Source organism: Lepidochelys olivacea (genome assembly GCF_965140295.1).
Source record: "Lepidochelys olivacea isolate rLepOli2 genome assembly, chromosome: 5".
NCBI classification, from domain to species: domain Eukaryota; kingdom Metazoa; phylum Chordata; order Testudines; family Cheloniidae; genus Lepidochelys; species Lepidochelys olivacea.
The window spans coordinates 35,677,244-35,705,242 of record NC_140415.1 but is presented as its reverse complement, the minus strand read 5'-3'; the positions used below and the strand labels follow the sequence as shown (position 1 = coordinate 35,705,242).

General features: G+C 43.7%; 1 protein-coding gene across 7 annotated transcripts in view; it reads right to left on the bottom strand.

Annotated features, from left to right (window-relative positions):
• The window catches only part of DDX4 (DEAD-box helicase 4), a 104,812-nt gene extending 77,658 nt beyond the window's left edge, over positions 1 to 27,154 (bottom strand). For 3 of the 7 annotated variants that reach the window (XM_084629019.1, XM_084629024.1, XM_084629025.1), the window contains exons 1-4: positions 27,040 to 27,096; positions 26,475 to 26,562; positions 17,974 to 18,037; positions 3,773 to 3,847 (exon numbers count right to left, since the gene is read on the bottom strand). In XM_084629019.1, coding sequence (XP_084485145.1) covers positions 3,773 to 3,847; positions 17,974 to 18,037; positions 26,475 to 26,546 — 211 coding nt within the window. In that variant the 5' untranslated portion in view covers positions 26,547 to 26,562; positions 27,040 to 27,096. Of the gene's footprint in view, positions 1 to 3,772; positions 3,848 to 17,973; positions 18,038 to 26,474; positions 26,563 to 26,683; positions 26,742 to 26,974 lie in introns of those variants that run through there. The other 4 variants (XM_084629023.1, XM_084629020.1, XM_084629021.1 and 1 more) reach the window with 4 other exon arrangements.
• Positions 27,155 to 27,999: the final 845 nt, after the last annotated feature.

The window sequence follows — 27,999 nt, the reverse complement described above, 5'->3', positions numbered from 1 at the left end:
CAGCCCCCCAACCCGAAGCAAATACTCACCAGCAACCACACAACAGAACCACTAACCCAGGAACCTATCCTTGCAACAAAGCCCATTACCAACTGTGTCCACATATCTATTCAGGGGACACCATCATAAGGCCTAATCACATCAGCCACACCATTGGCTCGTTCACCTGAACATCTACCAATGTGATATATGCCATCATGTACCAGCAATGCCCCTCTGCCATGTACATTGGCCAAACTGGAAAGTCTCTACGTAAAGGAATAAATGGACACAAATCAGACATCAAGAAGTATAACATTCAAAAGCCAGTCGGAGAACACTTCAATCTCTTTGGTGACTTGATTACAGACCTAAAAGTGGCAATTCTTCAACAAAAAAACTTCAAAAACAGACTCCAATGAGAGACTGCTGAATTGGAATTGGAATTAATTGGAATTAATTTGCAAACTGGATGCAATTAACTTAGGCTTGAATAAAGACTGGGAGTGGATGGGTCATTACACAAAGTAAAACTATTTCCCCTTATTTATTTCCCCTCCTACTGTTCTTGTAAAGTGCTGGAAATGGCCCACCTTGATCATCACTACAAAAGGTTCCCCCCATCCCCGCTCTCCTGCTGGTAATAGCTCACCTTAAATGATCACTCGTTACAGTCTGTATGACAACACCCATTGTTTCATGTTCTCGGTGTATATGAAATCTCTCCACTATATTTTCCACTGTATGCATCTGATGAAGTAAGCTGTAGCTCACGAAAGCTTAGGCTCTAATAAATTTGTTAGTCTCTAATTTGCCACAAGTACTCCTTTTCTTTTTATGGATACAGACTAACACGGCTGCTACTCTGAAACCTGTCAAAATATTATGAGGAATTTAAGTTGCAGTAAAATTGCAGCCACCATTAAAAGCCATAAAAGTTGAATGAAAAGCATTCTAGAAAGCTCTCTTAACCCCCACTTTGTATTTTACAAATTTCCATTAAGACTGAAGTTTCTTACATAGCCTCGGCCCTAAAAGTCTTTGGAATAATTTCAACAAAAAGTCAGTCAAGTAATTTTGGTATTAGAGTGTGAGGGGAAAAAGCAGCATTTAAAAAAAAAAAAACAAACACACCTCATCCCTGATAGGGCTCCATCCTTGGTTCTCTTCTCTATCTAAACCATATACACCTTATCAACATAACTTGTTCTCTTTACACTGATCACTCAAATCTATCTCTACCTCCCTTTGGCCAAATTCACATCTTGGCCTGTCTTTCTGACATCTCCTCATGAGTCTTTCAACTCAGCCTCTACATAACTGTCACCCTCAATCCAGTCATCCAGGCCCACATTATGGGTGTCAACTTCATGTTGCATTCTCTCGCCACACCTACACAACCAGGTGTGGTCAAAACCTTGTAGCTCTCTCTTACAAAAGATCCAAGACTCTACATACAGCATTTAACACAGTCAGATCTCAACTGATGTCCATACACCTAATAAAAAGGAAACACATCAAAGTACTTTCCTCTCTCCATACCACCAAAACTCTTGCCCATGTCATCATCTTATGCCTTGACTCCTGATCTGTCCCTGAGTACTGCAACCTTGTCTCCATATTTTAAAAACTGCCATTAATCTCTTCCTGGCTATGCCACCCTCTTCTGAATCCTTCCACAGACTCCCCATCTCCTCCGCATCAGACACCAGCTTTCCTTCTTTTACCATTTAGCCCTATCCTAGCTAGCTATTCTATTAGCTTATTGCTACTTAAAGCACATTTCTTCTACACTAAGATTCCCAGCTTTCACTAGACACCAGTTAGCACAAAAGCATTTGAGGGAGGAACTTTCTCCAATGTAGCCCCAATGCCTAGGTGATGCTCTGTACCTCAAAGTAGAAACCTGGAACCCCCGTATTCACCACTATTGTATAATTATGATCTATTTTGTATTAAGTATGCCATGTTAAAAGTTTTGATCTGTTGAACATTAATATCTTGTTCGATTGCACGTGCCGTCATTATCCATGAAGTTATAAAGTCAAATTGCCGTGTGTGTTACTGAAATATGTTGTCAGGTTGGGAGATGTCCACAGCCTTTCAATTGCAACAAAGTTTGTTCAATTGCAACAAAAAAGTCAGCCAAAAAAATATGCTGATGGCCCATTAAAGGGAATCTACTCTCCCAATAGCCATTCCTGAAACTTCTCATGGCTAATCTACACTGACAGCGCTTTAACATGGTTTGTGTGGTCACGGCAGAGTGCTGGGAAAGAGGTCTCCCAGAACTCTATTTAAAAAAAAACCGAAAAACAAAAAAAAGCCCAGCCTCAACGAGAGGCGTAGCTTCCAGCGCTGGTGCACTGTCCACACTGGCGCTTTATAGCACTGAAACTTGCTACGGTCAGGGGTTTTTTTTCACACCCACACCGGGGGGGGGGGGGGGAAATCGATCTAAGTTACGCAACTTCAGCAACGTGAATAACGTAGCTGAAGTCAACGCACTTAGATCAACTTACTGTGGTGTCTTCACCACGGTGAGTCGACTGCTGCCGCTCACCCGTCGACTCTGCCTGCGCATCTCGCGGTGCTGGAGTTCAGGAGTCAACGGGAGAGCGCTCAGGGATAGATTTATTGCATCTAAACTAGACGCGATAAATCGATCCCTGCACGCCAATCCAGCAGGTAGTGAAGACATGCCCTGAGACTCTATGCTGGTGAACAATATACTTATTTCATCATCCTCTTCCTTCACCCCACTGCTTGTTTTGACCACTTGTTGCATTATATTTTGTCATAAACCAAGACTGTAAGCTCTTTGAGGCAGGGACTGTCTAAATCTTACCTGTACAGCACCAAGTACAACAGAGTTCTTATTCCCAATTAGGGCCTCTAGGAACTACTATAATACAAATAACTAATTTTAGTTTTCCTGCATTAAATATTTTCCTGGCAATTTGATGTTTGTCCACTTTCCCAATCTTCCCCCTTCCCACCAGTAATTTGTTTCTACTGCAGCAAAGATGGATTCATGAAAAAACACTACATGGGAAAGGAAAACTCGTACAACAGGAAGAAGCCACTTACATACCTCCCTGCATATGTAAAATAGCACTTCTCCAGCAGTGCGATACTACAAACTATTATGCATTCATGATTTTTTCAGATGACAAAACTACTACTGTGAAAGGTGCAAATGTGATCACATTGATTAAAATGGACACATTTATTTTGAGTCATACAGCACCTTTTAAAAGTACAGAGGAAATAAAGACACATTAGCTCCTAGAGTAATAAAACATACTAGAGTTAGCAGTACCTTTCCATACAAAGTACAGTGAATACCTGACATTGCAACCAACCAATTTTTAATAGCAACAAGTGTAAATGAAGTATCTGAGAGCTGTTACACCGACAGAAAGAAATATTAAATTAACCTACTTGAAAACTGAAGCAAACAAAGGAAGCAGATTAATTACATTTTGTCATAAGACAAAATGTAATTAAAGTTCTCAAAATGTTTTCACATTAAGCTACAACTATTCCACAGACATCTGCAGCAACATTCAATGATAGATAATACTAATAAGTTATCAGAGTTTACAAAATAAATTAAATTTCTTCTGCTCTCAGTAAGCAAGGATCAATATATCTAAACAAGTACAAAAATTAATTTGTAAAAGCAAAAGTTCTGGGGCACCAGTACCAAGGCCTTTGTTTTTCATTACAAATTAAGAATTTACATGAATACAGCAGGACTTTAAACAAACGTTAGATAATACAGAACTACCTCTGTTCCCAAAACTCCTTCCAGTACCAAACCCACCCCGCATGGGTTGACTTCTGTTAGGTCTCACACCAGCATCTGGGGGAAAAAACAAAAAGAATTATTGATTCAGATAGCAATACATTAAGTTTTTCTATTCCAAAATATCCAAGTTAGGACTCGGCTATACCTACAGCCATTAGAGAGATATCAACAACCCTCAACTCAAGAAATAATCTAGTTACTAGCTATGCTAAGAGGAAACTCTTCCCTTCACTTGTGTCACAATATAGTAATACACAATGGGCTAGGTATCAGATTTTGATTTTGTCAGGCATCAAACAGACCACTTTTGATAGAGAAAACCAGACTAGATGGACTCTCAGTCTGTTCTAATAAGTGATTTTTTTTTCTGAACTACCAAATTCAAAGTTGTTTAATTAAAGTGGTCACTGGAGACATTTACTTTAAATTGCCATATGTACATTCTCAGACATACCAAGATATACCAGCCAATATGACTTCTGGGTGGAGTCATTTGTGCATGAAAGAGTGAAAGAAAACTAATCTTAATTTAGAAAGATGCAAAATGCGCATAATAAGAGCATTAAAAACTGCATTCTGTTATGTGTTAAGCTGCCCTATCAACAGGTGTTTTGGTGCTTTTACTAATGACCTGAACACTGCTCCTAATGTATATTGCCTTAGAGTTGGGATAGGGTGGATAATTTATGATAAAGTATAATGTTATTGGTGTAATTATTGCAAAATATTTTCTAAAGAAAGCTTGTATGGATCTTTACATAATTATTCAAAAGAAAAAAATAAAGCAGAACAAAAAACTTGTTACTTCATGAATAGAATGGAGACTCACTGCATGCTTTAAACTGCAAGCAAGCATAAAAAAAGCTAATGATTGCATTATAAGATATACTGTAAACCTAAACTACTAATGGAAAAAGTAAAAGTGTACATATGCAAAAAAAAGAATCACTACATGCTGTAGAAGTAATGAAATCTTGGGGTCTTCACTACAAACGCCACTATGGCAGCTGTTACATTTTGTTTTGTCCAGGTTTCTCACTTCACTACTCTGAATTATAACATGGTTCTACTTATTAAATGGAATGCAACTTGAAAAATTGTTTTAGCTACCACATCTGTTCCGATCTCTCTGAAGATGTTTTGGATAAGTTTCTCTTCCCTGTGCTGTTTGAACGAGACTCAGAAAACTGACTTAACTGCCATAAGAACAAGAACATAAGAATGGTCATACCGGCTCAGACCGAAGGTCCATCTAGCCAAGTAGCCTGTCTTCTGACAGTGGCCAATGCCAGGTGCCCCAAAGGGAATGAACAGAACAGGTAATCAAGTGATCCATTCCCCACCACTCATTCCCAGATTCTGGGAAACATGGGCAAGGATAGTGTCCCGAGCCTCTCCTAGCTAATAGCCATTGATGGACCTATCCTCCAAAAATTTATCTGGTTCTTTTTTAAACCCTGTTATAGTCTTGGCCTCCACAACATCCTCTGGCATAGAGTTCCACAAGTTGAGATAGCAGCAAGGTGTACCCTGATGGATGACCCTGCCAGGCCCTGTTTCAGATGTAGGCGGTACTCCAGGATGAGTGGTATAGACGCCTGGAGCGGATGTGCGCAATGCTGGGCACACCAGCAAGTGAACCTCTTCCACTTAGCTGATAAGTGGCCCTGGTGGATGGTTTTCTGCTTCTAAGCAGAACCTCCCTTCCTGGTTTCGAGCACAGGAGCCCCAATGGGTTTAACCATGAAGCTTCCAAGCCATGAAATAGAGGGACTGGAGGTCTGCATGGGGAAGGTGACCGTGGCCCTGGGTGTTGAGATCTGGGCAAAGCGGTAGCAGGGGTGTACACAGACATCTCCAGAAGTGTGCCGTACCAACGTTGGCGTGGTCATGCTAGGACCAACGGAACTCTCTGGTTTCAGAGTCGCAGCCGTGTTAGTCTGTATTCGCAAAAAGAAAAGGAGGACTTGTGGCACCTTAGAGATTAACAAATTTATTTGAGCATAAGCTTTCGTGAGCTACAGCTCACTTCATTGGATGCATTCAGACGAAAGCTTATGCTCAATAAATTTGTTGGTCTCTAAGGTGCCTCAAATACTCCTTTTCTTTTGAGGATTATCTCTGCAGATTTTGAGCAGTACCTTGTGTACAAGCGGGACCAGTGGAAAGACATACATGAGGCAGTCCCCCCAGGGTAGCATGAACATGTTTGAGAACAAGCCTGGGTTTCCCCCCCAAAAGGAGCAGAACATTGGACACTTTCTGTTGCAGACAGATCTACCTGGGGAAACCCCCACCTTGGAAATGGAATGTATGACATCTGCTGAGGTGATCTGCTAGCTCATTCTGCACTCTCGGGAGATAGGATGCCTCCAGATGAATAGAGTGGGCTATGCAGAACTCCCATTGCTGAGGGCTTCTTAACACAGGGGAGAGGAATGGGCTTCACCCTGTTTATTGATGTAGAACATGGCAGTAGGATTATCGGTCTTGACTGCCACGCACTAGCCTTGTAGTCGTGACAGGAAGGTCTGGCAGGCTACTCGCACCACTGAGTTCCCGGATATTGATATGGAGTTAGAACTCATCCTGTGACCATAGGCCTTGTGTTTGGAGATCTCCCAGGTGAGTCCCCCCAAACCAGAGCTGACACGTCCATTACTGTGAACGGAGAGGGTTTGGGGCTGTTGGAGAACTCCTTCGCAGACTATCCGAGGGTCGAGCCAACAGAGGGACCTGAGTACGTGCTCTGGCACGAGCACCACTGAGTCCAGGCTGTCGCACCCTGGGCGATAGATCAAAGTGAGCCACGCTTGGAGTGGTCTGAGCCTCAGTCTGGCATGTCAGACCATGTAAGTACATGCTTCCATGTGGCCGAGGAGACTCATGCATCCCTTTGCTGTCATGGTGGGGTATCTCGCCTAAGGCTTTGGTCATGTCTGTCATTGCTTGGAATCGGGTCTCTGGCAGGACCACCCTTGCTTGTATTAAGTCCAGCACCGCCCCGATGAATTCTATTCTTTGGGTCGGTGACAAGGTCGACTTGTTCACACCGAGGAGGAGTCCAAGTCTCTCGAAAGTAGATCTCTCTCGTCCAACTTGAGACTCTACCTGCTCCCTGTAGCGCCCTCGTAACAGCCAGTTGTCAAGATAGGAATAAACCTGTACCTGCCTCCTGCGAAGAAAGGCTGCGACCACCGACATGCACTTGGTGAACACACGAGGGCCCGTTGATAAACTGAACGGGAAGACCATGAACTGATAATATTTGTGGTCGACCACAAACCTCAGGAATCATCTGTGTACAGGCCGAATGGCTATGTGAAAATACGTGTCCTTCATGTTGAGAGCAGTGTGCCAGTCTCCCAGATCCAAGGAGGGGATGATCGTGCTCAGTTAGACAACGTGGAACTTCAGCTTGACCAAGAACTGGTTGAGTCCTCACAGATCTAAAATGGGTCTGAGATCCCCCCTTTGCTTTGGGGATTAGGAAATAATGGGAGTAGAATCCTCTGTTCCTTAGCTCCCAAGGAACCTCCTCCACTGCCCCTATGGTGAGAAGTGACTGACTGCACCTCCTAGATAAGGAGTTGATTGTGAGAAGGGTCCCTGAAGAGGGACAGGGAAGGGGGGTGGGAGGGAGAGGAGGAGCAGAATTGGAGAGAATATCCCGCCTCTACCATGCAAAGGACCCAATGGTCTGATGTTATTTGGGACCAAGCACAGTAGAAGTGGGATAGCCAATTCAGAAAGCATGGGGAAGGATCTGGTGTAGTGACAGGTACGCTGTCCTTGGGTGCACCTTCAAAAGGCCTACTTTGAGCCCGACAAAAGTTTGGTTGGGTCCTGGCCCTGACTGGGGGCGTGCCTGCCATTCCTTCTATAGAAGTCCTGTCTGGGTCAAGGCGGGTAGGAATGCTGCTGTTGAGGCTGCGGTTTGAAGTGTTTACGCTAGGTTGCAGGGGTGTGTATACCTAGCAACTTCATGGTCACCCAGGAGTCCTTCAGGATGTGCAGCTTGGAGTCCGTCTGCTCTGAGACTAACCCCATGCCCTCAAAACAGCAGGTCCTGAAGGGTTTACTGCACTTCCGGGGGCAGCCCCTACGCCTGCAGCCATGAACCCCTTCTCATGGCTAATCCCGATGAGAAGGTGCGGGTGACAGAATCCATCGTATCAAGGGAGGCTTGAAGAGCGATTCATCCCACAGCCTTCCCTTCATCAATAATGGCCATGAATTCAGCCTGGAGTCTGATGGAATTAGCTCCTCCTTGAACTTCAACATGGAGGCCCACGATTTGAAGTTCTATCTGCGGAGGATAGCTTGTTGGGTAGCAATCCTCAGCTGCAGGTCCCTCGTTGAGCAGACTTTTCTACCAAAAAGGTCTAATCTTTTAGACTCCTTGGATTTCGGAGTCTGTCCTTGCTGGCCCTGCCTCTCCTTCTCATTGACCATGGTCACTACTTTGGAGCAGGGCTGCGGGTGCAAAAACATGTCCTTTACATGGGACAAAGTACTTGCACGTCACGCCCCTCAGTGTAGGCAGGATCGATGCCGGGGTCTGCCACAGCACTTTGATATTGTTCTGTATAGTTTTATTAGGGGCAGAGCTACCCTGGATGAACCTTCCAGCGTCAGGATATCGACCATGAGGTCCTCTGGCTCAATAGCCTGTTCCGCCTGCATTCCCATGTTGCGGGCAATTCTGCACAAGAGGTCCCGGTGCGTGTGGTGGTCTATCGGGGGATGTCCCGAGGCCGAAGTTCCTGCAACCATGTCGTCCAGGGACAAAGATGAGGAGGCTAGAGGCAATACCAGGTCCTCCTGACCATCCAGCTCTCTAGCCTCCTCCTGGTCAGTGCCTATGGGCTCTGCGCTGACCGTTATCACAGCAGTGGTAGTTTGGCTGGCTGTCAAGGCTGTTGCCACGGTTGCTTCAACTGTGTCCTAGACAGGCTGTGGGGCCTGTGCTGGCGTCGATTCTGATCCCCGAGGTGCCAGGCGATCTTTGTGTGGCTGGGGTGCTTGAGCTTCCAAGATTACTGACCGAGAGCCCCTGGAAAATGAGCCCTGGGCCTGGTGATAAACCTTCCAGAAGGAATCCAAAAGGGCCATCAAGGCTGCGGCTACGAATGTGGAGACATGCCACCGGTGCCTCATTTCTGTTCCAATCCAACCTGCACCTGCTGCAGCATGAATAAAATGAGTTCCCATCTGAGTCAGACAACACTGATCTAGATTGTGATGACCATGGCGGTGCCAAGCGGTACTGAGCTAGGACCGGTGCCGCTCCGCCGGGACTGAGCACGGGGTCCCATGCTGGAGAACGGTGCCTCGGTGATGGTGAACCTTTGCGGTACCGAGGTGAACGGTGCCGTGTCAGAGAAGATGATCGCTGCATCATGGCCGGCTTGCATCTAGATGGCACCACAGGTGGCAGCACCGGAGGCTCGTCCCTGATAGCCAGAGGTTGAGGGGCCGCCACGGTTATTCGGTCCCTGGTGGCTTCAAAAGAGTCTGGGATAGAGGGGGACTCCAACTTCTCCACCTGGCACTGTCTGTCCGGGGAGTTGCTAGGCACCAGGCTCAACAGTCCCCCTGGTGGGAACCGAAGTCAACAGTGCCAACTCCTGGTCCTCGGGCGCTGAGTGCTCCTTCATGGGACGTATTGCTGTTGCACCTGGCACTGCCTTCGGCACCCAGGAACAAGCCCCGTCCATCTTCTTGTGCCGCTTGTACGACACTGGTGAGTGCAAGCGGTGCCTGGCTATCTGCGCCATTTGCAGTGCTGGGAAGTGCCGGTGCCGAGGGTCTCTGAATCAGAGTCTTTTGTCGGCGCCGTGTCGCGCACCAAGGCCGGAGCGCTCTGCACCGAAACGCTCAGTGCCAGATCCCAGCGCTATGTGGCAGGCTATGGATGGAGAGCAGACTTCATCAGAAGTTGTTTCAGACAGAAATCCCTCTTTCTTCGTCCTAGGGTGGAAAGACCAGCAGATTTTGCACCTGTCTGTTTGGTGCTCTTCCCCCAGACGCTTCAGGCACGTGTCGTGGGAGTCACCCAGTGGCATGGGCTTACCATGGGTCCCGCAAGGTTTAAACCCTTGGCCCCAAGGCATGCCCCAGCGCCAAGGAGAGGTAAGGGATAGTGGAGAACCCTGTACCCTAACCCAAACTACTCTATACACCATGTACACGAAACTAAAAACTAACTACTAACTGAAACACAGACTAAGACTGCAGACTAAAGAAGAAAGCTAAGGGAAGCACTTGCTAGGCAAGCAAACACAGTTCCATCGGCCATCACAGAGAGTAAGAAGGAACTGAAGGGGGTCGGGTCGGCAGGGTCATATATTGAGTGCCATGAAGGCGTGACTCCAGGGGGCTCCACAGCCGACCCAACGGGAGCTGCTAAGGGGAAATTTTCCAATGACCGTGCACACGGCACACACACCCCTGACTGGAATGGACGTGGACAAGCACTAGAAGAAGTAGCAGCTTTTCTTGCTGATCCATCCCATCTTCCATTTCTTCCGAGGCTTTCTGCTTTCTCTTAATCACCTGTTTGAGATGCGTGCTTGTCTGCAGCCCTTCCCTACAAATTTCTCCCCTTGCTTGGGATGAAGGCTTCAGATAATTTCTGCAACTTCGACTTCCAAGCCTCCTCCACATTCAGATCCTTGAGTTCTTCAGTCCAGTCTTCTTCCCTAATGAAGTCCCTTAATTTTTTTTTTTTAAAGTTTGCCCTTTCGAAATCAAGGACTCTAGTTGCAGATCTATTGCCATTTATCCTTCCATTTAGGATGTTGCCACCCCTCCAAGGGAATGCGCCGTAAGTTACTGTCATCAGCTTTTAAATGAGGTCACAGCAGGACTGGATGCACACACAGCTTGAGAGCTTTAGAAACTACAAATAACCTTTTTTAGATATCTGTTCAGTTTGTAGAGACTGAAAATAATGTGTAAGACTTTTTTTCTTTAGAATAAGAAAAATACCAGGAACAAAACTTCATCCCCTTTGTATGGTTCTGACACAACTGCTCTATCTTCTATATTTTAGCAGGACCATTTCCCATAAAATTAAGAGAAGACTCTAAAAAGAAAAGGGTTTGGAAGATAGTTGGGATCTGACGCAACCTTGCCCTGAGGGGTATATCTTGTTCATTTCCTAACAGCCAGCAGCCAAAAGAAATAACCAGGAATGCTGTTGAAAACAGGGGAAGAGAACTGAACAGTCAAAGGAAGTAGTGCCAGTCCTGGAGCTTATCTTTAGATACACTGCCATGACAGCCCTGCCCTCCTTAAACTTTCCTTTGCCATGATGCCTACAAAAAATGTTAAGCCATTAGTGCACTGATGCCACTGCCTGCCATGCTGACTAATACGGTCTGATTATACTCCCCATTCTTTTATCGTACTCCCATTAGCCTGTCTGTATCCATCTTTTGTCTTATACTTAGACTGTAAGCTCTACGGGGCAAGGACCATCTCCATTCTGTGTTTATCCACAGTAGGGTCCTGGTCTACAATTAGAGCTCCTAGGTTCAATGGTAATACAAAGAATACAACCTCTGACCCCTTTAATGAGATCTGAACTAGAGCTGGGCAAATAATGGATTTTTCAGTTTACTAACCATTTTGCAAAACTGAAAACATTTTGGGTTAAAACATGTTCTGAAATTTTTGGCAAAACAAGAAATGTAAAACATGTTGAGTCAAGAGATTTAGTTTCTACTTTCAGGCATTTTGAAAAGAGGCAAGAGTTTACAAAATGAAGATAGAGGGGAGGTGATGGCTTTATAAGCTTTAGCCCTGCGGTTAGGGCACTCACCATCACGGTGGGTCACTGAACTAGGGAAAGAATAAGAATGACTCTTACCGCCTGGTAATTAGTATGCCCACCCAGGATGTAGGAGACCTGGATTCAAATCCCTGCTCCAATAACTAAGTATTAGAAAAAAAGAAGAACAGCTTCGAGATAAGAGACTGAGAAAGATCCATACTCAAATATTCCATAGCCCAGTGGCTAGGGCACAATCCTACAATGGGGAAGACAAGTTCTAATCCCCTTTCCACATAAATAAGAGGAATTGAACCTGGATTTCCCACATCCCAGGTGAGTGCCCTAACCACTGGGCTAAAGATTATAAAGGCAGTACCGCCACTTGCTCCTGGTTTATGAATCCTTTGCTTTTGTTAAAATGCCATTTTTCAGGTGAAAAAGTTTCATTTTGACATTACCTAAATGTTTTGACTTTTAGTTCTCAGAACATTTGGACAAACTACACGAAAACAAATTGTTCCATTTGACCTGAAACAGCATTTTTTGGCAAATGAACTATTAAATAGCAACAGTTCATTCATCTCTAGACTGGACTACTTCCCAGAGAAATTGAATCCCTTCTCCTTCCCCTCCAAAAGGTTACAGAGATCTGGACAAAACTGAGGGACAATTTCTTAGAAACAAAAGACTTACTCTGGATCAGAGTCCATCTGATCAGGTCCATCTAGATCAGGATACTTCTTTGCAATATTTATTATAACACATTCTTGTAATTTATTTAAAGAGGAAGTGGACCTTTGTATCTTACTATGTTCTTGGCTTCAGTGACATCTTGTGCCAATGAGTTTAATAGTCTCCATGTATTATTAGTATTGTGTTTTATCTTTGCCACTTGTCAGTTTCAGAGTATCCCCTGTGCTCATACTGTACTATGAGACAAGGAAAACAAAGTGCCTGATCAGCCTTGTCACAAATATTCATTACTTTGTACTCTTATCAAGCCCCTCTTATGTGTCTCTCTAAAGTAAAAAAAAAAAAAAACTATCTTCTTAGTCTCTTTATAGAAGAGTTTTTCCACGACCACAGACTGCCAACTCGTTTGACTTACAACAGTCCTACTATACCTGCAAGGTAATCTTGAGTGCCTTCAGCTTCTTAGGATCGCAGCTCATCTTCACGTTGAAGAGTTCAGATCCCTCCAACAGAAAGTTAAGCAGCTTTGCTTGAACTTCCTGAGACAAGCCGTAAGTATGAAGCCCAACAGGGCTTTTCAGAAGCATCGCAAAAATCAAATGATTTGGTTGCTTTATCAAAAAGTAGCAAAGATGCTCTTGGACAGCAGCTTTTCAAGCATTCCTTCTCAGGACAGAGGTTAAGGAACTCCCTGTCATCTAATATGTGATTAGCTCACGTGAATACCCTAGTACACAAGAATTTGTAGTGAGCCATGACAGCCTACTAGCTGGAAGCTATAGCAGCTGCTAATTAGCAACCTTTCTGCACAAATCATTCAGCTATCAGAACTCTTTGCTGTGTGTAGCAAAGATTATCAATGATCATGGAAATCATCAGTGAACCAACTGCTGAGTGTTAACATCAAACCTTTCTCTTGGAACCTAATGAATAAAGTTTCTGAGCAGTCCACAGAAGTAGGGTGCCTCCAAATATCCTTGCCCAGGTCCAGTAAGCCCTTCGTGGAAAGGGCTGCTCCACCCTTTTCCTAAAATTCTAGGATGTCAGAGTGTTTGACATCACTGAAGGAGGAAGGCCCATAAAGGAATTTTCCAGAGTACCTGCCATCATGCACACCATTGCATGAGGGTGAAAAGGAAGTTCTAATCCCCTCCCAGAGAGTTATGGTGAGGAAGCATGGGTGATCCTGATGAATCATGTGACTAGGCACTGCCGCAAGATCCCTCCCAAGCAGTGAAGAACTTGTCCTAACCCCAAGCTTGCTGATTTGACAGAGAAAATGTGGGATAAGCCCAAACAGTGGAGAGCAAGAGCCCAAGGAGTCTGGGCCTTCTAAGAATGGACAGCAAAAGAAACATCAAGACCCAGATTTTCCCAACCCCCAGTCCTCCTTGGCATCAAGCCCAGCACAGAGGCCACCATCCAATGTCCAAAGGCTCTCACAGAAGAGGTAGAAGTTCAGAGAAAACCTAAAAGGACAAAACTCCAAAGGGGAATAGTTCCAACTCAGCAGCAAACAGTGCTAAGTCTTCAGAGATTCCCTCCTCCCCCCCAGTATGAACCCTTGTAACTTGATTCTCAGAGATCATAGTAGATGAATCTGACAGGGATCCTGGAGTATTTCAAACAGCTTGGATCCAAAGGGCTGCTTTACTTGCTACAACTCCTGGTATATGCAAGGCTGACACTGAGGCTCAGATAGATCTTTCCCACAAACAGCTCCCTGAAATCACTGGTAACTGAGTAGAATCCCCTAGCTCTAAAGGAGATTAGATTTCAGGGCCTCCAGCATTTTTTAAGAGGACTCTTTTCAGGGCATTTCCCCCCCTACAAGAATGACTTCTCGTCCCATACTGAAGAAAGCAGGCTAATCCCATTTAATTCTGAAGCAGTGCCCTTGTGCCTAGAGAAGCTTCTTTTCCACATGTTCTCTCTGAAGCTATCCTTGATAGTCACCCTCACGAGGAGAGTTTGGACATCTTTTTGCACCCTCCAAGGAGAGGCCATGCTTTTTCCTGCAGTTTGCTCTACTAGACAAAGAAGAAAGTGTTCATGGGCACATAAAAAAATTGGTTACCACAAGAGGAACGCTTCTTAAACCCCTTTCCTCAATACCAGGTTCTCCACAAGGTAGGAATTAAAAAAAACAAAACACCACACACACCTACCCAACTAATACTAATTTAATTAAAAAACCACTAACTATTCGAACTATTTTAAATGGAAAAGTGTTTGGCAACCTTGGACTATAGTTATCAGCACTGCATAGAAGTTTTTAAGGTCAACACCACACAATAAAGAAAGTAGCATGGGGTAATCCTAAACTGGTTTGTTTGAAAGAAAAGAACTACTAGGGGACAACTGCAAACCCCTCTTTATCTACTTAGCCCATGGGGGGTAAGAGCCTGCGGGATACAAGCACACCATGCACTCATTTCTCAAAGTTTCACAGCCATCCCCCTAAGCATGTGAATCCTAAAGTAGCTCTGTGGAGGACAATCTACATAGTTAATTTTTTGGCATTTTATGTTAACTAGTGCAATCTGATTTAATGGGTCAGGAAAGTATTCTTACCCATACCACACACAAAAAAAGGAGAAAGAACGAGCATCCATATCTACTGCGTTATATTTGCTTTTTTCATACCCAGATTTATGAACATTTACCATCTGTCACTCAGAATTCTAGATACCTTAAGATTTTAAAGAACCAAAGTTCTGATATACTACCACCAATCAGCAAATGCACTGTGCATAAATTACTTACCAGACACCAAAAATAACCTCAGAATGCCATCTGAACAGTTCCCTAAGTAGCACTTTACAACACTATGTACTGGGTCTTGCAGTCATCTGTTTTAAGATACACTGGTACAACACAACCAATCTTCAAAGGTTTTTCCTCTTGAAGAGGGTAACACCATTTTTCTAGCCACATTCACAAACAATTTGGTCTTATCCAACAACTATCTCAACATGTAAAATCATGTTAGTTTTAAGCAATTTTTAAACTCGGCTTAAATTTGCTTCAATAAACAATTAAAATACAAGTGTGAACGAGAGGCAATGTTACAAAAAAGGTGTAGAGTGGTAGAGGTGAAATTTTACTCCAGCACCAACTAGAAATGATCTTTCAAAATACTATCATTGGTAGCAGAATAGATTTTTAAAAAGACAGAAGAAGAAACTGACAACTAAGCACTACTCAGTGCCTTATACCAAGAAAATAATCAGCAATTACATGTCAGTATTGCATGAAGAGGACTGCTACAACAGAAGCAAGAAAGTTAAAAATTCACTTTAGAATTGTTTGCATGAATATTAAGTTCAAAGTCATGTCTTGCTTCAGTAAGATATAAGCCATACAAGCATAACAAGCATTATAGACCCCAGCACATTTCATAATGAAACAGAGTACTTTTCAAATGATGCATACAACAGCCTCTTAACCACTTAAACGCAACCAGCTTTTGTGATGAGCTAACAACTGGTACACGACATAATGTACAACCACGTGAGAGGAAGTTGATTCAGGGAAGTTGTGACATGGGAAAATCTGGCCAGTTGAAAGCTGCAGAGAAGACAACTGCTGGAGGAAGCATGCCTCAATTTATATGGGAGTTTTTCTTTTTCTTTTTCATACGAAGTGTCTCAGTTCCATACTTTGTCAGTTATCTACATCAAGTCATTCTGTTGTTAAAATGGTATAAGTAGACACCCTCAGGCCATGTCTACATTATGGGGACTAAACCAGCATAGCTACAGCACTGGAGCAATGCCGGAACAACCCCATAATGTAGACGTAGCAGCTATAGATAAAGGGATTTTTCCCCATTGGTTTAGTGGCACCACTTCCCTGAGCGACAGTAGCTAGGCTGACAGAATCATTCTTCTATCAACCTAGCTGCATCTACACTTTATGCATAGGTTGGCATAGCTACATCGCTCAAAAGTGTGGATTTTTCAGCACTTTGTGCATAGCTAGTTTCTCTTTGAGGATGTTTCACACATCAGCACAGGAGAAAACACAATTACCATTAAAGAAATTTTTTAAAAGGAACACTAATGTATTAAATGTCTCTAACAGCTCTCCTAAATATGGTTCCACTCAGATTCACCTCCACTAAAGTTTCACAGAAATATAAAAATCGTCATACCAGCTCTCAATTTAACTTTTTAATCTTTTCTCTTTTTATGTCCAGTATCAGAAGCTCCAAAGGAGGATACAAAAAATCCTAACACCTGTCAACAGTCAGACCTTATGGGGAAGAGTTTTCAAAATCACCTAAGGATTAGGAGAATAAGTCACACTAACTGTTTTAGGGACAGATTTTTCCATAATCTGGTTTCTCAGGGTATGTCTACATTGCAATTGAAAACCCACTGCTGGCTTGTGCCAGCTGACTCTGGCTCACTGGGCTCAGGCTGCGGGGCTGTTTAATTGCAGTGTAGCTTTCCAGGCTCGGGCCGCAGCCCAGGCTCTGGGACTCTCTTATCTTACAGAGGCTGGAACCTGGGCTCTGGGGCCAAGTCCAGAAGTCTACACTGCAATTAAACAGCCCCACAGCCTGAGCCTTGTGAGCCTGACTCAGCTGGCATGGACCAGCCACAGGCATCTAACTGCAGTATAGATATACCCTAACGAGTCCTGACCTACATGTTACCCTCCGATATTCATTCTCTATACCTACTGCAATGCCTTGTCTGTTCAGTATTGTTGCATGCTAGTAAAATTTTCAGAAGTTTTTAAATCCTGTTGACTTTCAATGAGAACACTGGGCTCCTGAGTTAGTCAGGTGTTTCTGAAAATTCCACATGCTAGGCACAAATTGACACAAGGCACAAATTGACACAATACTGAAAAAAGGTTGAGACCTGTATAAGACCATACTAGTGAACAGCTTTTACTATCCAATTTTCAAAAATTGGACCATCAACTCTTCTTGTAGGGTTCAAATGAGATTTCTTGAATAATGATATGAAGTTTTTTTAGGAAGTCAGGCAAGCACAATTAATGTTTAAGAAATGTTACTTCTGTTAAAGCATTTTAAGCTACTACGTACAGTGCCTTACAGACTTACACACTTCAGACTAAGTTTATCTCTGTGCATCCTTTTGCTATCAGCTGTAGCTGATTAGGTGCTTAGCTGTTGCTTTGGGGAAATTCTAAAATGGGAAATATGCACAAACTGAAAAAATAAATATTTTTCTCTACTCTTTCACTTAAAGATCTTAGACATTACTTGTTTATACTGCCTAGTGTAACAGAGTGAAGTGCAATTTTTAAGTTGGTTTCTCTTTGCAATCGTGTTAAATGTGTAAGTCCCAAAATGGGAAACTATGAATTTATACTGGTTAATCCCCAATGTTACAACATTTACAAGCAGTTCTTTAAACTTCCAGAGTCATCACCTATTTTATGAATTATAAAACAAACACTGACAAATATTTTTTTTCCTTTAATTTCAGCCCTTAACAATAAGAATCAAACCAACCTCACTGCATCTGTTTACATTCTTTAGGAAACAGATCATAATTTTGCAAAATTACAGAAAAATGGCTGATTTATACTAAATGTTCTTTACTACATTATCATGTATTGAAATACACTCATACAATCCTTTGACTGAAAACCTCCTGCATCTCTTAAGCCCACTCAAGTGATCCAAAACACAAATGCTTACTATTAGAAATTCCGTAACACATACCTGCTGAATTTATGCTCTGATTGCAGCTAAATGAGGGGTCATTTGCTCGTCCAGAAAAGTTATCCTAGAACAGCCAGCAAGATACATTAGATCTATTATAATAGTTCTGGACCAAGTAAAGAAAAAACACTTCAGTTGCAAATACATCTATCAATGTGGAAGTTACACTTCTGATGCACCAAGAATAAATATTATAAATGCTCTTTTAACAAAATCATATTTCAAGTCTAAAAATGTTTTGCATTAATATGTTTTGCTAAATATATTAACATCTCTTTCAAAATCTTTATCTTCTACAGTTGCTAAATGATTAAACTGAGAAACATTTTACTTTTCACACACTTCCAGGACACAATGGGTAACACTTGCATGTTAGAGGCTCCCAAAATGCACATTTATTTTTAATATGTCCCTTTAACACAGGAATACTGTCAATTCCCTGGAACAAGTGCTACAATTTTTTTTTTTAATGGGCCTTTAATCTGTTTTTTCGATGCACAAGTTCTGAAAGTTGTTTGGGTTTTCTTTTTTTTTTTAAATAAACTGGAAGGAAGTTCTTACTTTTACTCTTCAGACAGATTACAAATGTTATGCTTGATCTTCTCTGGTTCTGCTGGTGAACATCATGGAGTATGTTTATTGTGAGCTTTAATAATTTAATTGAAACAGCAGAGCTGTTGAACATTTAACACATTTTTTAATCCAAACTAAGTTAAATGTTTGCTAAAACAAACCAGTGTAATAAGTCTAACCAAAAATCCAATTAATCCTTTAACATTCATTCTTGATTTCTGTGATGTCATCACTGGCTGTACCTCCACTGAAAATTCTCTAATTATACCACCTCTTGTCAAGTACTGGTGCAATTCCAACAATGTTAACAGTGGCAGTGATAGACTATTTGCAGGGTTGGGGTTTGTTTTACAAGGTGTATTGATTTAAAATCAAAGCAATCTAAATTACAGATTTTAATGATGATTTATATCAGCAAGCAGGAAACCTTGATTTAAATCATCAATATTAATCTTGTTTCACCTTTGTATTTTTAGTTATTTTTCTAAAGAAAAAATGATTGGTCAGTAACCATTTTAAACGTGTTGACTGGCAACTACATATAGACTTTACACAAAATTTGGTATTTTTTTTGCTTACCAGAACAATACATTAATATCTATACACATTTAATCAATTATATAGCTTAACATACATTTATTCAGAATCTTAGTTTTTATATCATTATGTTAGAAAATGGTGAATGATGCATTTCTTGTTTACATGATTAATTTTTTTATTTGTGACTTGTGTTAAGCTGTATTTGGATGGAAACTGGAACCCAAACGGACAAACACAGCATTTTAATTTTTGTATTAAATAAAACTACCTTAAGTGTGCTGGATACCTAAGAGAAATTATCAAAACATATTTTGCATTTAAAGTTAACTGATTTATGAAAACAAGGAAGTATTGGCTGTAGTTAATGAACTCAACTGTTTCTGTTCACCGTGTCCTTCAAGATTTTAGAACTAGTAGATCTCCTCTCACACCTTGTTTTTAATCCATAGACTGAAAAAGGAAAACAAGCTTTTGTCTTTTTTTCCCCCTTCAACTCCCAGTTTCTCAATGAACTTGTAATTGAATTGAACTAGCTGCATGAACTGAAATGAAGAAAATATCTCTGCACTTGCAGAAGAGACTACTGCTGTCAAAAGCTAGTTTAACACTTCACCAGCTTAGAGGCTTGGCCCTCTTTAAAACTTCAGCAGCAAATATGTTCTGCTTAATATATTTTTAATACAAATTATTTTAGGATATTATAGTAAATTTAGGCCTTAACCCAAATTACCATAATTTCAATTAAATTTTAAAATAATTTTTAAAAACAAAATTTAGTTTTAAAAATTTGACTATTTGCAACAACCATTTTATCCTCCCTGCTTTTCTACCACATCATCTAACCCTTCTCAAAGCAGACATACTGCTGACCACTAAAGCAAAACAAACTTAAGGTGTAATTGCTACTTTGAATGTCAAATTACTCCTCGGGGAAATCTGCACCACTGCGCAATGCAGAGTTTTACAGAAATTCAAGTTGTGAGTGCAGAATTTCCGCCCCGCCCTGAGAAATGGGCCCCAGAGCTGTTGGCCACCACGAGGTGGACCCGGAAGAGCCCAGCTTGCAAACAGAAAACAAGGCCAAAGAGAGCAGGAGGGGGAGGGAACTAGAGGGTTCCCAGCACACCCTGAAGGAAGGAGGCAGTGGTGGCATGCAGGAAATTCCATGCAAGCCTGGGACCCACCATTAGGCTGTTTCTCCCTCTGGATCCCTAGGGAGGGGGGCATGCATGAGCTGGGCTCTGGGGGGAAGGGAGCGTGTGTCTGGGCCTTCCTGCAGCTAGCTCCCAAGGGATAGGAGACGTGACTGACTGGATTGCGGGGGCCATGGCTCGGCTCTGGGGAATAGGCAGTGCGAGTGTCTGGGCAGGGATGGGTCGGATGGGCTCTGGGGAAGAAGGGGTGTGAGTGGCTGGGCTCTGGGGGGAGGGGGAAGGAGGAGGAGGTAGGGCAGAGAAACAGGAACTGGGCTGTTGTAGGGTTTCTTTAACTCTCTATTTCTGGGGGAATTTGTGTGTGTGTCTGTATTGTTACATACAGTACTTGCTAACCATTATTTTGAAATAAATTACCAAAATAATTATGACTGGGGTGATTATATAGTGCTATTTTGACAAATAAAATTTGCAGAATTTTAAAATATTGTGCACAAAATAAATTTTAATGTTTTGGCACAGAATTCCCCGAGGAGTAGAATGTGTATACAGAAGTCAGTTTCTTTGATAATCTTAGCTTTACCACATTTAAATGTATGAATTAATATTTTTCGTGTAATCCTGGTTAAAGGGAAGGCTGAATTTTTAAATTTGCACATAATGCTGTTGCAGAGCCAGTATATGGTAAATTTTGTGCAACATTCTTTTTCGCTGAATACAGCAAGTGTTGAACAACACTTCTTATCTGCTGCCTTTAGCGGTTTATATACCTGTACAATGATTTACAGATCTAGAGAGAAAACAGTGAAGTAAAATATTGAACAGATCAGTTAAGTGTTTCACTGCAAGCACAAATTTAAGCAAGTTAGAACAGCAAGGATATTACGTTTTGAGATCTGGGACCTTACTGAACGTAAAAGGAGAGGTGCAAAGAGCCAGGTGAGTTGCTTCGAAGGCTCTGAGATTCTTCCTTTCATAGTTTTAAAACATTTAACTTTCTGGCTAAAGTTATGCTCCCAGTGTCCTCTGGTAAAACCACATAAAACCATCAGACTGTGCCAAATCAAATGAGGAGAACCATGCTTTGACACCACATCCTTGAACACTCACAGCTCTAAGCTGGAGAAGGTTGTTGTGCATCTTTCTTTCGGGTCTGGACCATCTCCCATGCAACAGGAGTTGTTCCTTCAAGCACAAAAATCCCAAATATTGTTCACATTGGAGTTCTTACAATGGCATACTTTTCAATAAATTCTCTGGAAGTTCTCACCAGAGGTACTGCCTGACCACAGAACTGATATAAATTAACACTTGAGCTCCTCTAACTGGAAGTCATACAGGCAGGGGACGTGTTTAACCCAAAGCACTAATTTTATGAAGTGAGAAGCGGTGCATTTGTGTAATTCATGAGATCTGTCTCGCCCTGAGCATCATTCACTAGATTGCAAAAAAAAAAAAAAAAAAAAGGAGTGATGCATCTGATGAAGTGAGCTATAGCTCACGAAAGCTTATGCTCAAATAAATTTGTTAGTCTCTAAGGTGCCACAAGTACTCCTTTTCTTTTTGTGGATATAGACTAACACGCCTGCTACTCTGAAACCATTCACTACATTGATGACTTTTTCCTGTGTCTCCTGAAAACGGAAAACTATTCTATGGCAATGTCAAAGATGAATTCTAGAAGAACCATCGGTCAATTTGGAATTAACACACTAGTCCTGGATGAAAGTTTAGCTGACATAAAAGAGATACTACTCCTTAAACTGCTCACAAGGCAGATTGTCAGTTTAGAGATTTTATGAGCGGCTCATTCAGATAAAAATATATATATATATATATATATATATATATATTTTTTAACCAAGAGCTGCAGTCATACCCACCAGGATCTTGTGAGTGCTTAAGAGGCTCACATTACATTGCAGGGCAAAACATATTCCTGAACAAAAAGCCAAGTTTGTGTATGAGTCAAGGTCCATGTCAGAAAACTATCCTCCTCCCTCTAAGCTGAAGATTTGGAGTCAGCAAGGTAGGGCCTTGGACAAGCCCCAGTGTACGGCACAGACAACTCCATGGAGAGTGAGAGGAGTGGGGTACACAACAGATGCAACCTCTAACCATGACGTGGGAGATTTCTGCCTTCCACCTGTCCGTCCCAAGGGGATATGAGAGAAAGTAGCCATGATCACTCAAAAGACACACCTCTCTCATCAGAGCGCATGAGAGCCTACTTACAGAGCCCCAAATGTCTCAAGTAAATGCAGATGGAGAAAACAGAGAGATCCCCTCTGCTTTGACCTCTTAGCTGATAAGCCACACTATGTCAGGGCCCGGGGTCCTCCTGTAGTGCCTACCCATGGACAGGGGTATGGCCCTCAGGTTTCCGAGGGGTTCCAGGGAGAGGAGTAAAAGGGCCTACTACATCAGTACCATGACCACTCCACATGAGGGGACTCATAAGACAATCCTTTTGAGTCATTGCCACCTTGAGTCAGCAAGAAATGAACTGAAGAGTTTGATCCTGGGACCAGAGGCAGTGTTGCCAACTCTGATTTTATCCTGAGTCTCATGATAATTATTGCTTTCCTTAAAACCCCAGCTCCTCCGGGGTCAAGTGGATGTGTGATGACTTCAGCCTTCATTCTTAGAGAAGAAGTAAGTTTCTATCCCTTATGGATGTGGAGAAAGCTTCAAAATGTGACCCCAGTGCACCCTAAAGGCTCAAAAAGCAGAAGGCAAATAAACACCAAATCTATTTTACATAATCCCAGGATTTTAAAGCCAAACTCATGATTTTTGAACATTTGGGGTTGACAATACTGAAGAGGACAGCCAAGCCCAAGGAGATTGTAGAGCACGCATATCCATATTTTGAACATTTGCACCAATTACTGTGGGTGGCATCTTTGTGGGTGCAGTTTCGTTTGCGGGCAGAAGCTGGAAGGGTACAAGGATATTTCCCACCTATTCAACCCTGCTTATAAATAAAAGAGCTTTGTGAAGTAAGAAGTGCACATGCCCATTCGGCCTAAAATTCTAAATAAAACCTTCCCTGGTACAAACAGTATAAAGTTTCTTTAGCTCAGATCATGAGCCTCAACATGACCCATCCAAAGCCCAGTCAGGTCAAAACTAGGAGAAGTGTAATCATGGTCCTTAACCAAGCCATAGCAAAGGCTGAAGTTACTGAGCAATCAGGGCCACAGCTCACACATCAGAATCATTTGGTAGTTCCTGGGAAGTTCCTTCAATGACCAAAGTCCAAATGGAACAAACAGGGCAGAGCCCTCAAGATGCCTATAGGTGCTTCAGAGGGTCAAAAATCATAAGAGCTAAAGGATTTTCCTCAAAGACAACTGCTGAAGGCACAAAACTCTAAGGTAAAAATCCTGCACACATTATCTTTTAAGAAAAATGCTCATTTGATGTTTCTCCACTTCTGTAAAAATAATGTGCCCTGAAACAAAAACTTTTGATTATTTATAATCTGTTTAAAGAACACCATAGGCAGAGATTATGCTTTACAGACAAAAAAAATCAAGTCCCTTCCTAAAATGTCATATGTAAATAAAGCTTTATAGACTAACATTTCCCTGTCTCAAATGTGAGACTTTACCCTACCAAATTCACGGCCATGAAAAACACGTCACAGACCATGAAATCTGGTCTTGTGTGCACTTTTACCCTATACTATATAGATTTCACCAGGGAGACCAGCATTTCTCAAATTGGGAGTCCTGACCCAAAAAGGGAGTTGCAGTGGGGCTGCAAGGTTATGGAGGTGGGGGTCCATGATATTGCCACCCTTACTTCTGAGCTACCTTCGGAGCTGGGCAGCTGGAGCGGCTGTTGGCTAGGTGCCCAGTTCTTAAGGCAACACCCTGCCAGCAGCAGTGCAGAAGTAAGGGTGGCAATACTATACCATGCCACCCATAATCCTGCGCTGCTTCCTTCAGAGCTGGGCAGCTGAAGAGTGGTGGCTGCTGACTAAGGGCCCCTGTCTGCAGGCAGTAGTGCAAAAGTAAGGCAATACCATCGTCACCAACTGCATAGGTGCTCTGGGGCTGGAGCACCCACGGGGAAAAATTAGTGGGTGCTCTGCACCCACCAGCAACCAAGCTCCCCTCCTCACCCCCCGGCCCTACCTCACCTCACCTCCACCTCCTCCCCTAAGCGCACCACGTCCCCGCTTCTCCGCCTACTTCCCAACACTTGCTGCCACAAAACAGCTGTTTCACAGCCTAACAAGCTCCAGGGAGGGAGGAGCAGAAAAGCAGCATGCTCAATGGAAGAGGCGGGGCCGGGGTGCAGATTTGGGGAAGGGCTTGGAATGGGGGCAGGGCCAGGGCAGGGCAGGGCAGAGGGTGGTTAAGCACCCACTGGCACCAGCAGAAGTCAGCGCCTATGGGCAATACCATACCATAGAACATCATGGTTGGAAGGGACCTCAGGAGGTCATCTAGTCCAACCCCCTGCTCAAAGCAGGACCAATCCCCAACTAAATCATCCCAGCCAGGGCTTTGTCAAGCCTGACCTTAAAAAATTCTAAGGAAGGAGATTCCACCACCTCCCTAGGTAATGCATTCCAGTGTTTCACCACCCTCCTAGTGAAAAAGTTTTTCCTAATATCCAACCTAAACCTCCCCAACTGCAACTTGAGACCATTACTCCTTGTCCTGTCATCTGCCACCATTGAGAACAGTCTAGAGCCATCCTCTTTGGAACCCCCTTTCAAGTAATTGAAAGCAGCTATCAAATCCCCCATCATTCTTCTCATCCACAGACTAAACAATCCCAGTTCCGTCAGCCTCTCCTCATAAGTCATGTGTTCCAGTCCCCTAATCATTTTTGTTGCCCTCCGCTGGACGTTTTCCAATTTTTCCATGCCATCCTTACTTCTATGGTGCTGCTGGTAGCAGCTCTGCCTTCAAAGCTGGGCTCCTGCTGCTGCTCTCCTATGCCCAGCTCTGAAGGCAGCACCACCAGCAGCAGTGCAGAAATAAGGGTAGCAGTACCACAATCCCCCCCGACAATAACCTTGTGATCCCCTTCTCCCAAACTCCTTTGGTCAGGATCCCTACAATTACAACTCTGAAATTTCAGATTTAAATAGCTGAAATCATGAAATTTACTATTTTTAAAATCCGATGACTGTGAAATTCACCAAATGGACCATGAATTTGGTAGGCCCCTATTCATCACTATAGTGTGCAAGTGCCTGTGAGCATACGGTGAAAATCAACGATGACAACATTCAACGATTGAAGTAATGGAAGGTGTGAGAATGGATGACAAAAATGAAGGCAAGGACTTCTGGGAAAAATGGGTTTAAGACAAAGAAAGAAGGCACTTGCTGTGGATGGATCTAGACTGTTCTCAGTAGTAGCAGTTGACAGAACAAGGAGTAATGGTCTCAAGTTGCAGTGGGGGAGGTTTAGGTTGGATATTAGGAAAAACTTCTTCACTAGGAGGGTGGTGAAACACTGGAATGGGTTACCTAGGGAGGTGGTGAAATCTCCTTCCATAGAAGTTTTTAAGGTCAGGCTTGACAAAGCCCTGGCTGGGATGGTTTAGTTGGGGATTGGTCCTGCTTTGAGCAGGGGGTTGGACTAGATGACCTCCTGAGGTCCCTTCCAACCCTGATATTCTATGATTCTATGATAAAGAGACTGTTCCAAGTATGGAAGTAAACATCCCTAGAGAAAAAGCTAAAAATCAAAAATGAAGGGAACAGTAAACTGCTATTATTGGGAAGGACATAGAAAGAAAGAACAGAGGCATTAAAACAAAAGATTGAGGGAACAGGATTGCGTAGGTACCCTGCTTATAGGCGAAATCAAGTTGTTAAAGAGACAGGACTTCAACTGAGATCAAGGGGAAGGAACTTGACCTGCCCAGCAGGAACATTTTCTCAGTACTTCTGATAGACTGGAAGGATAAGAGTATTTTATTTACAGAAGTCATGGCAAACAGTAAAGATTAAAAACAGTCTCTCCCTATTAACAAACACTTAGGAAATCTAGATAAATACTACTTTGTCCTTCCATAAAACCTTGGCCTCTAATAACACAATCCTCTACCAACAGTCTATCACTCCAATGCAAGGCAAGAGAGGCTTATGGGATCGTGCTTGTCTCCCCCGGCCCGGATCTAGGTTAAAAAGAGGTTGTGCAAGGCATGCTGAAGTGTAACCGGGCCCCAGCCACCCTATGCCCCAATGTCATGGTCTCGTACCAGCTGCTGGAAGTCTGGTACGAAGGATGCCACGCGGTCCTGGATCTCGGTGTCCCAGTCCTCATCTCCCATGGTGCAGGCTCTCAATCTGTACGGAGAGGGCAAGACCTTATTACCGGCGGCCACGGGAAGCTGCCGCGGCCCGGCAGAGCCGACAGACAAGGCAGCCGCGAATCAGGACTGGAGGAGCTTGTAAAGCCCAGACCCACCAGCACCCGCAGCACCACACGAGTCCCGCAGCTCCTACAACCCGGCGTTGCCCTTCCCGGCCGCCCAAGCCCCCCCAACAAGCTCTTCTCCGCGGAGCCCCACGCTTTCCACTCTCTCCCCCCGGACTTCCCACTGGTTGCTGTCCCAGGCGGGCCGCCGCCCAGCTTCCTTCCGCGGGGCTTCCCACCCAAACGCCACCCGCTCCCTTAGGCCAGCGCTGCCCAGGGACGCCATCGACCCCACCCCGGCGTGGCGGGAGAGCAGGCGGCAACCGCCCCACTCCCTCTCACCACCTCCGCTCCACGCCACGCCACACCAGCCGTCACGCGCCCCAAAGGCTGCGCGCGCTCCTTACAACGAGCATTCTTCCACTCAGCAGCCGCAGCACGTGCCGCTACCTACCAACCGCCACGCAGCGGCCCGTCTTTGTGTCACGTGCCACCCGCCAATGGGGACGCAGCAGCCGTAGCGCCCTGGGCGCGGAGCGCTGCTAGAGGGTGTGAGTCATTCTCAGCCGTGAGTTTGAGCTTGTGCACGTGGTGCTGGCTCGGTGTGTGTCTGAGGCTGAGCCGCTGGCTGGGAGGGCTGTGGGGCTGTGTGACGCTAGGCACGGTGCCTGGCGAGGAGCTCGGGGGCGGTGGGCAAGCAGAGCTGCGTGTGTCGCTGTGTAATGGGCTGCGGGTCACCCTATCGTCTTATTTGTATTACCATCGAGCCTCGTAGCCCCAGTCAGGTACCAGGACCTCCACTGTGCTAGGTGCTCTTCAAAGCAAAGACAAAGCCCCTGTCCTGTATGTCGCTGTACTGGTGGTCTGGAGAAGGTCATTATACAGCTTGCTTTGTGAGAGAAAGGGGGAGACCGTGCAAATACAGTGCTTCTGGATGTATGTGTCAGCGTACAAGAGGTTTGTGTCACTAAAAGTAGAAAAGTCACTGCAAAGAGCTGTGAATGGATTACTGTACATAGGTTGCATGGGGGGAATCATTGTCCAAGGAGGGTGGATTATGTGTGACAGTGTCTGCACAAGTGATGCAGGGGATGGATCACTGGTCAGCTCTGTATATGTGTGTGCTGCAGAGCATGTGCAGCATATTGGAAAGATTACTGCAACTATAGACTCTCGAAGCTCTTTGTCCCTGTGCAAGTGGCTGTTACTGTGCAAGGAGTCCTCTATATCACTGTGCAAGAAGTGGTAGGGAGCTCACTATTTAAGGAACTGTAGCCTTGATTCACAGAGATGCCTAAACCTCAGAGCCAGTTTTAGGCTCCCCTGCCATCCACAAAAACCCCATCAAGCCTTATAGGCATCTAAAC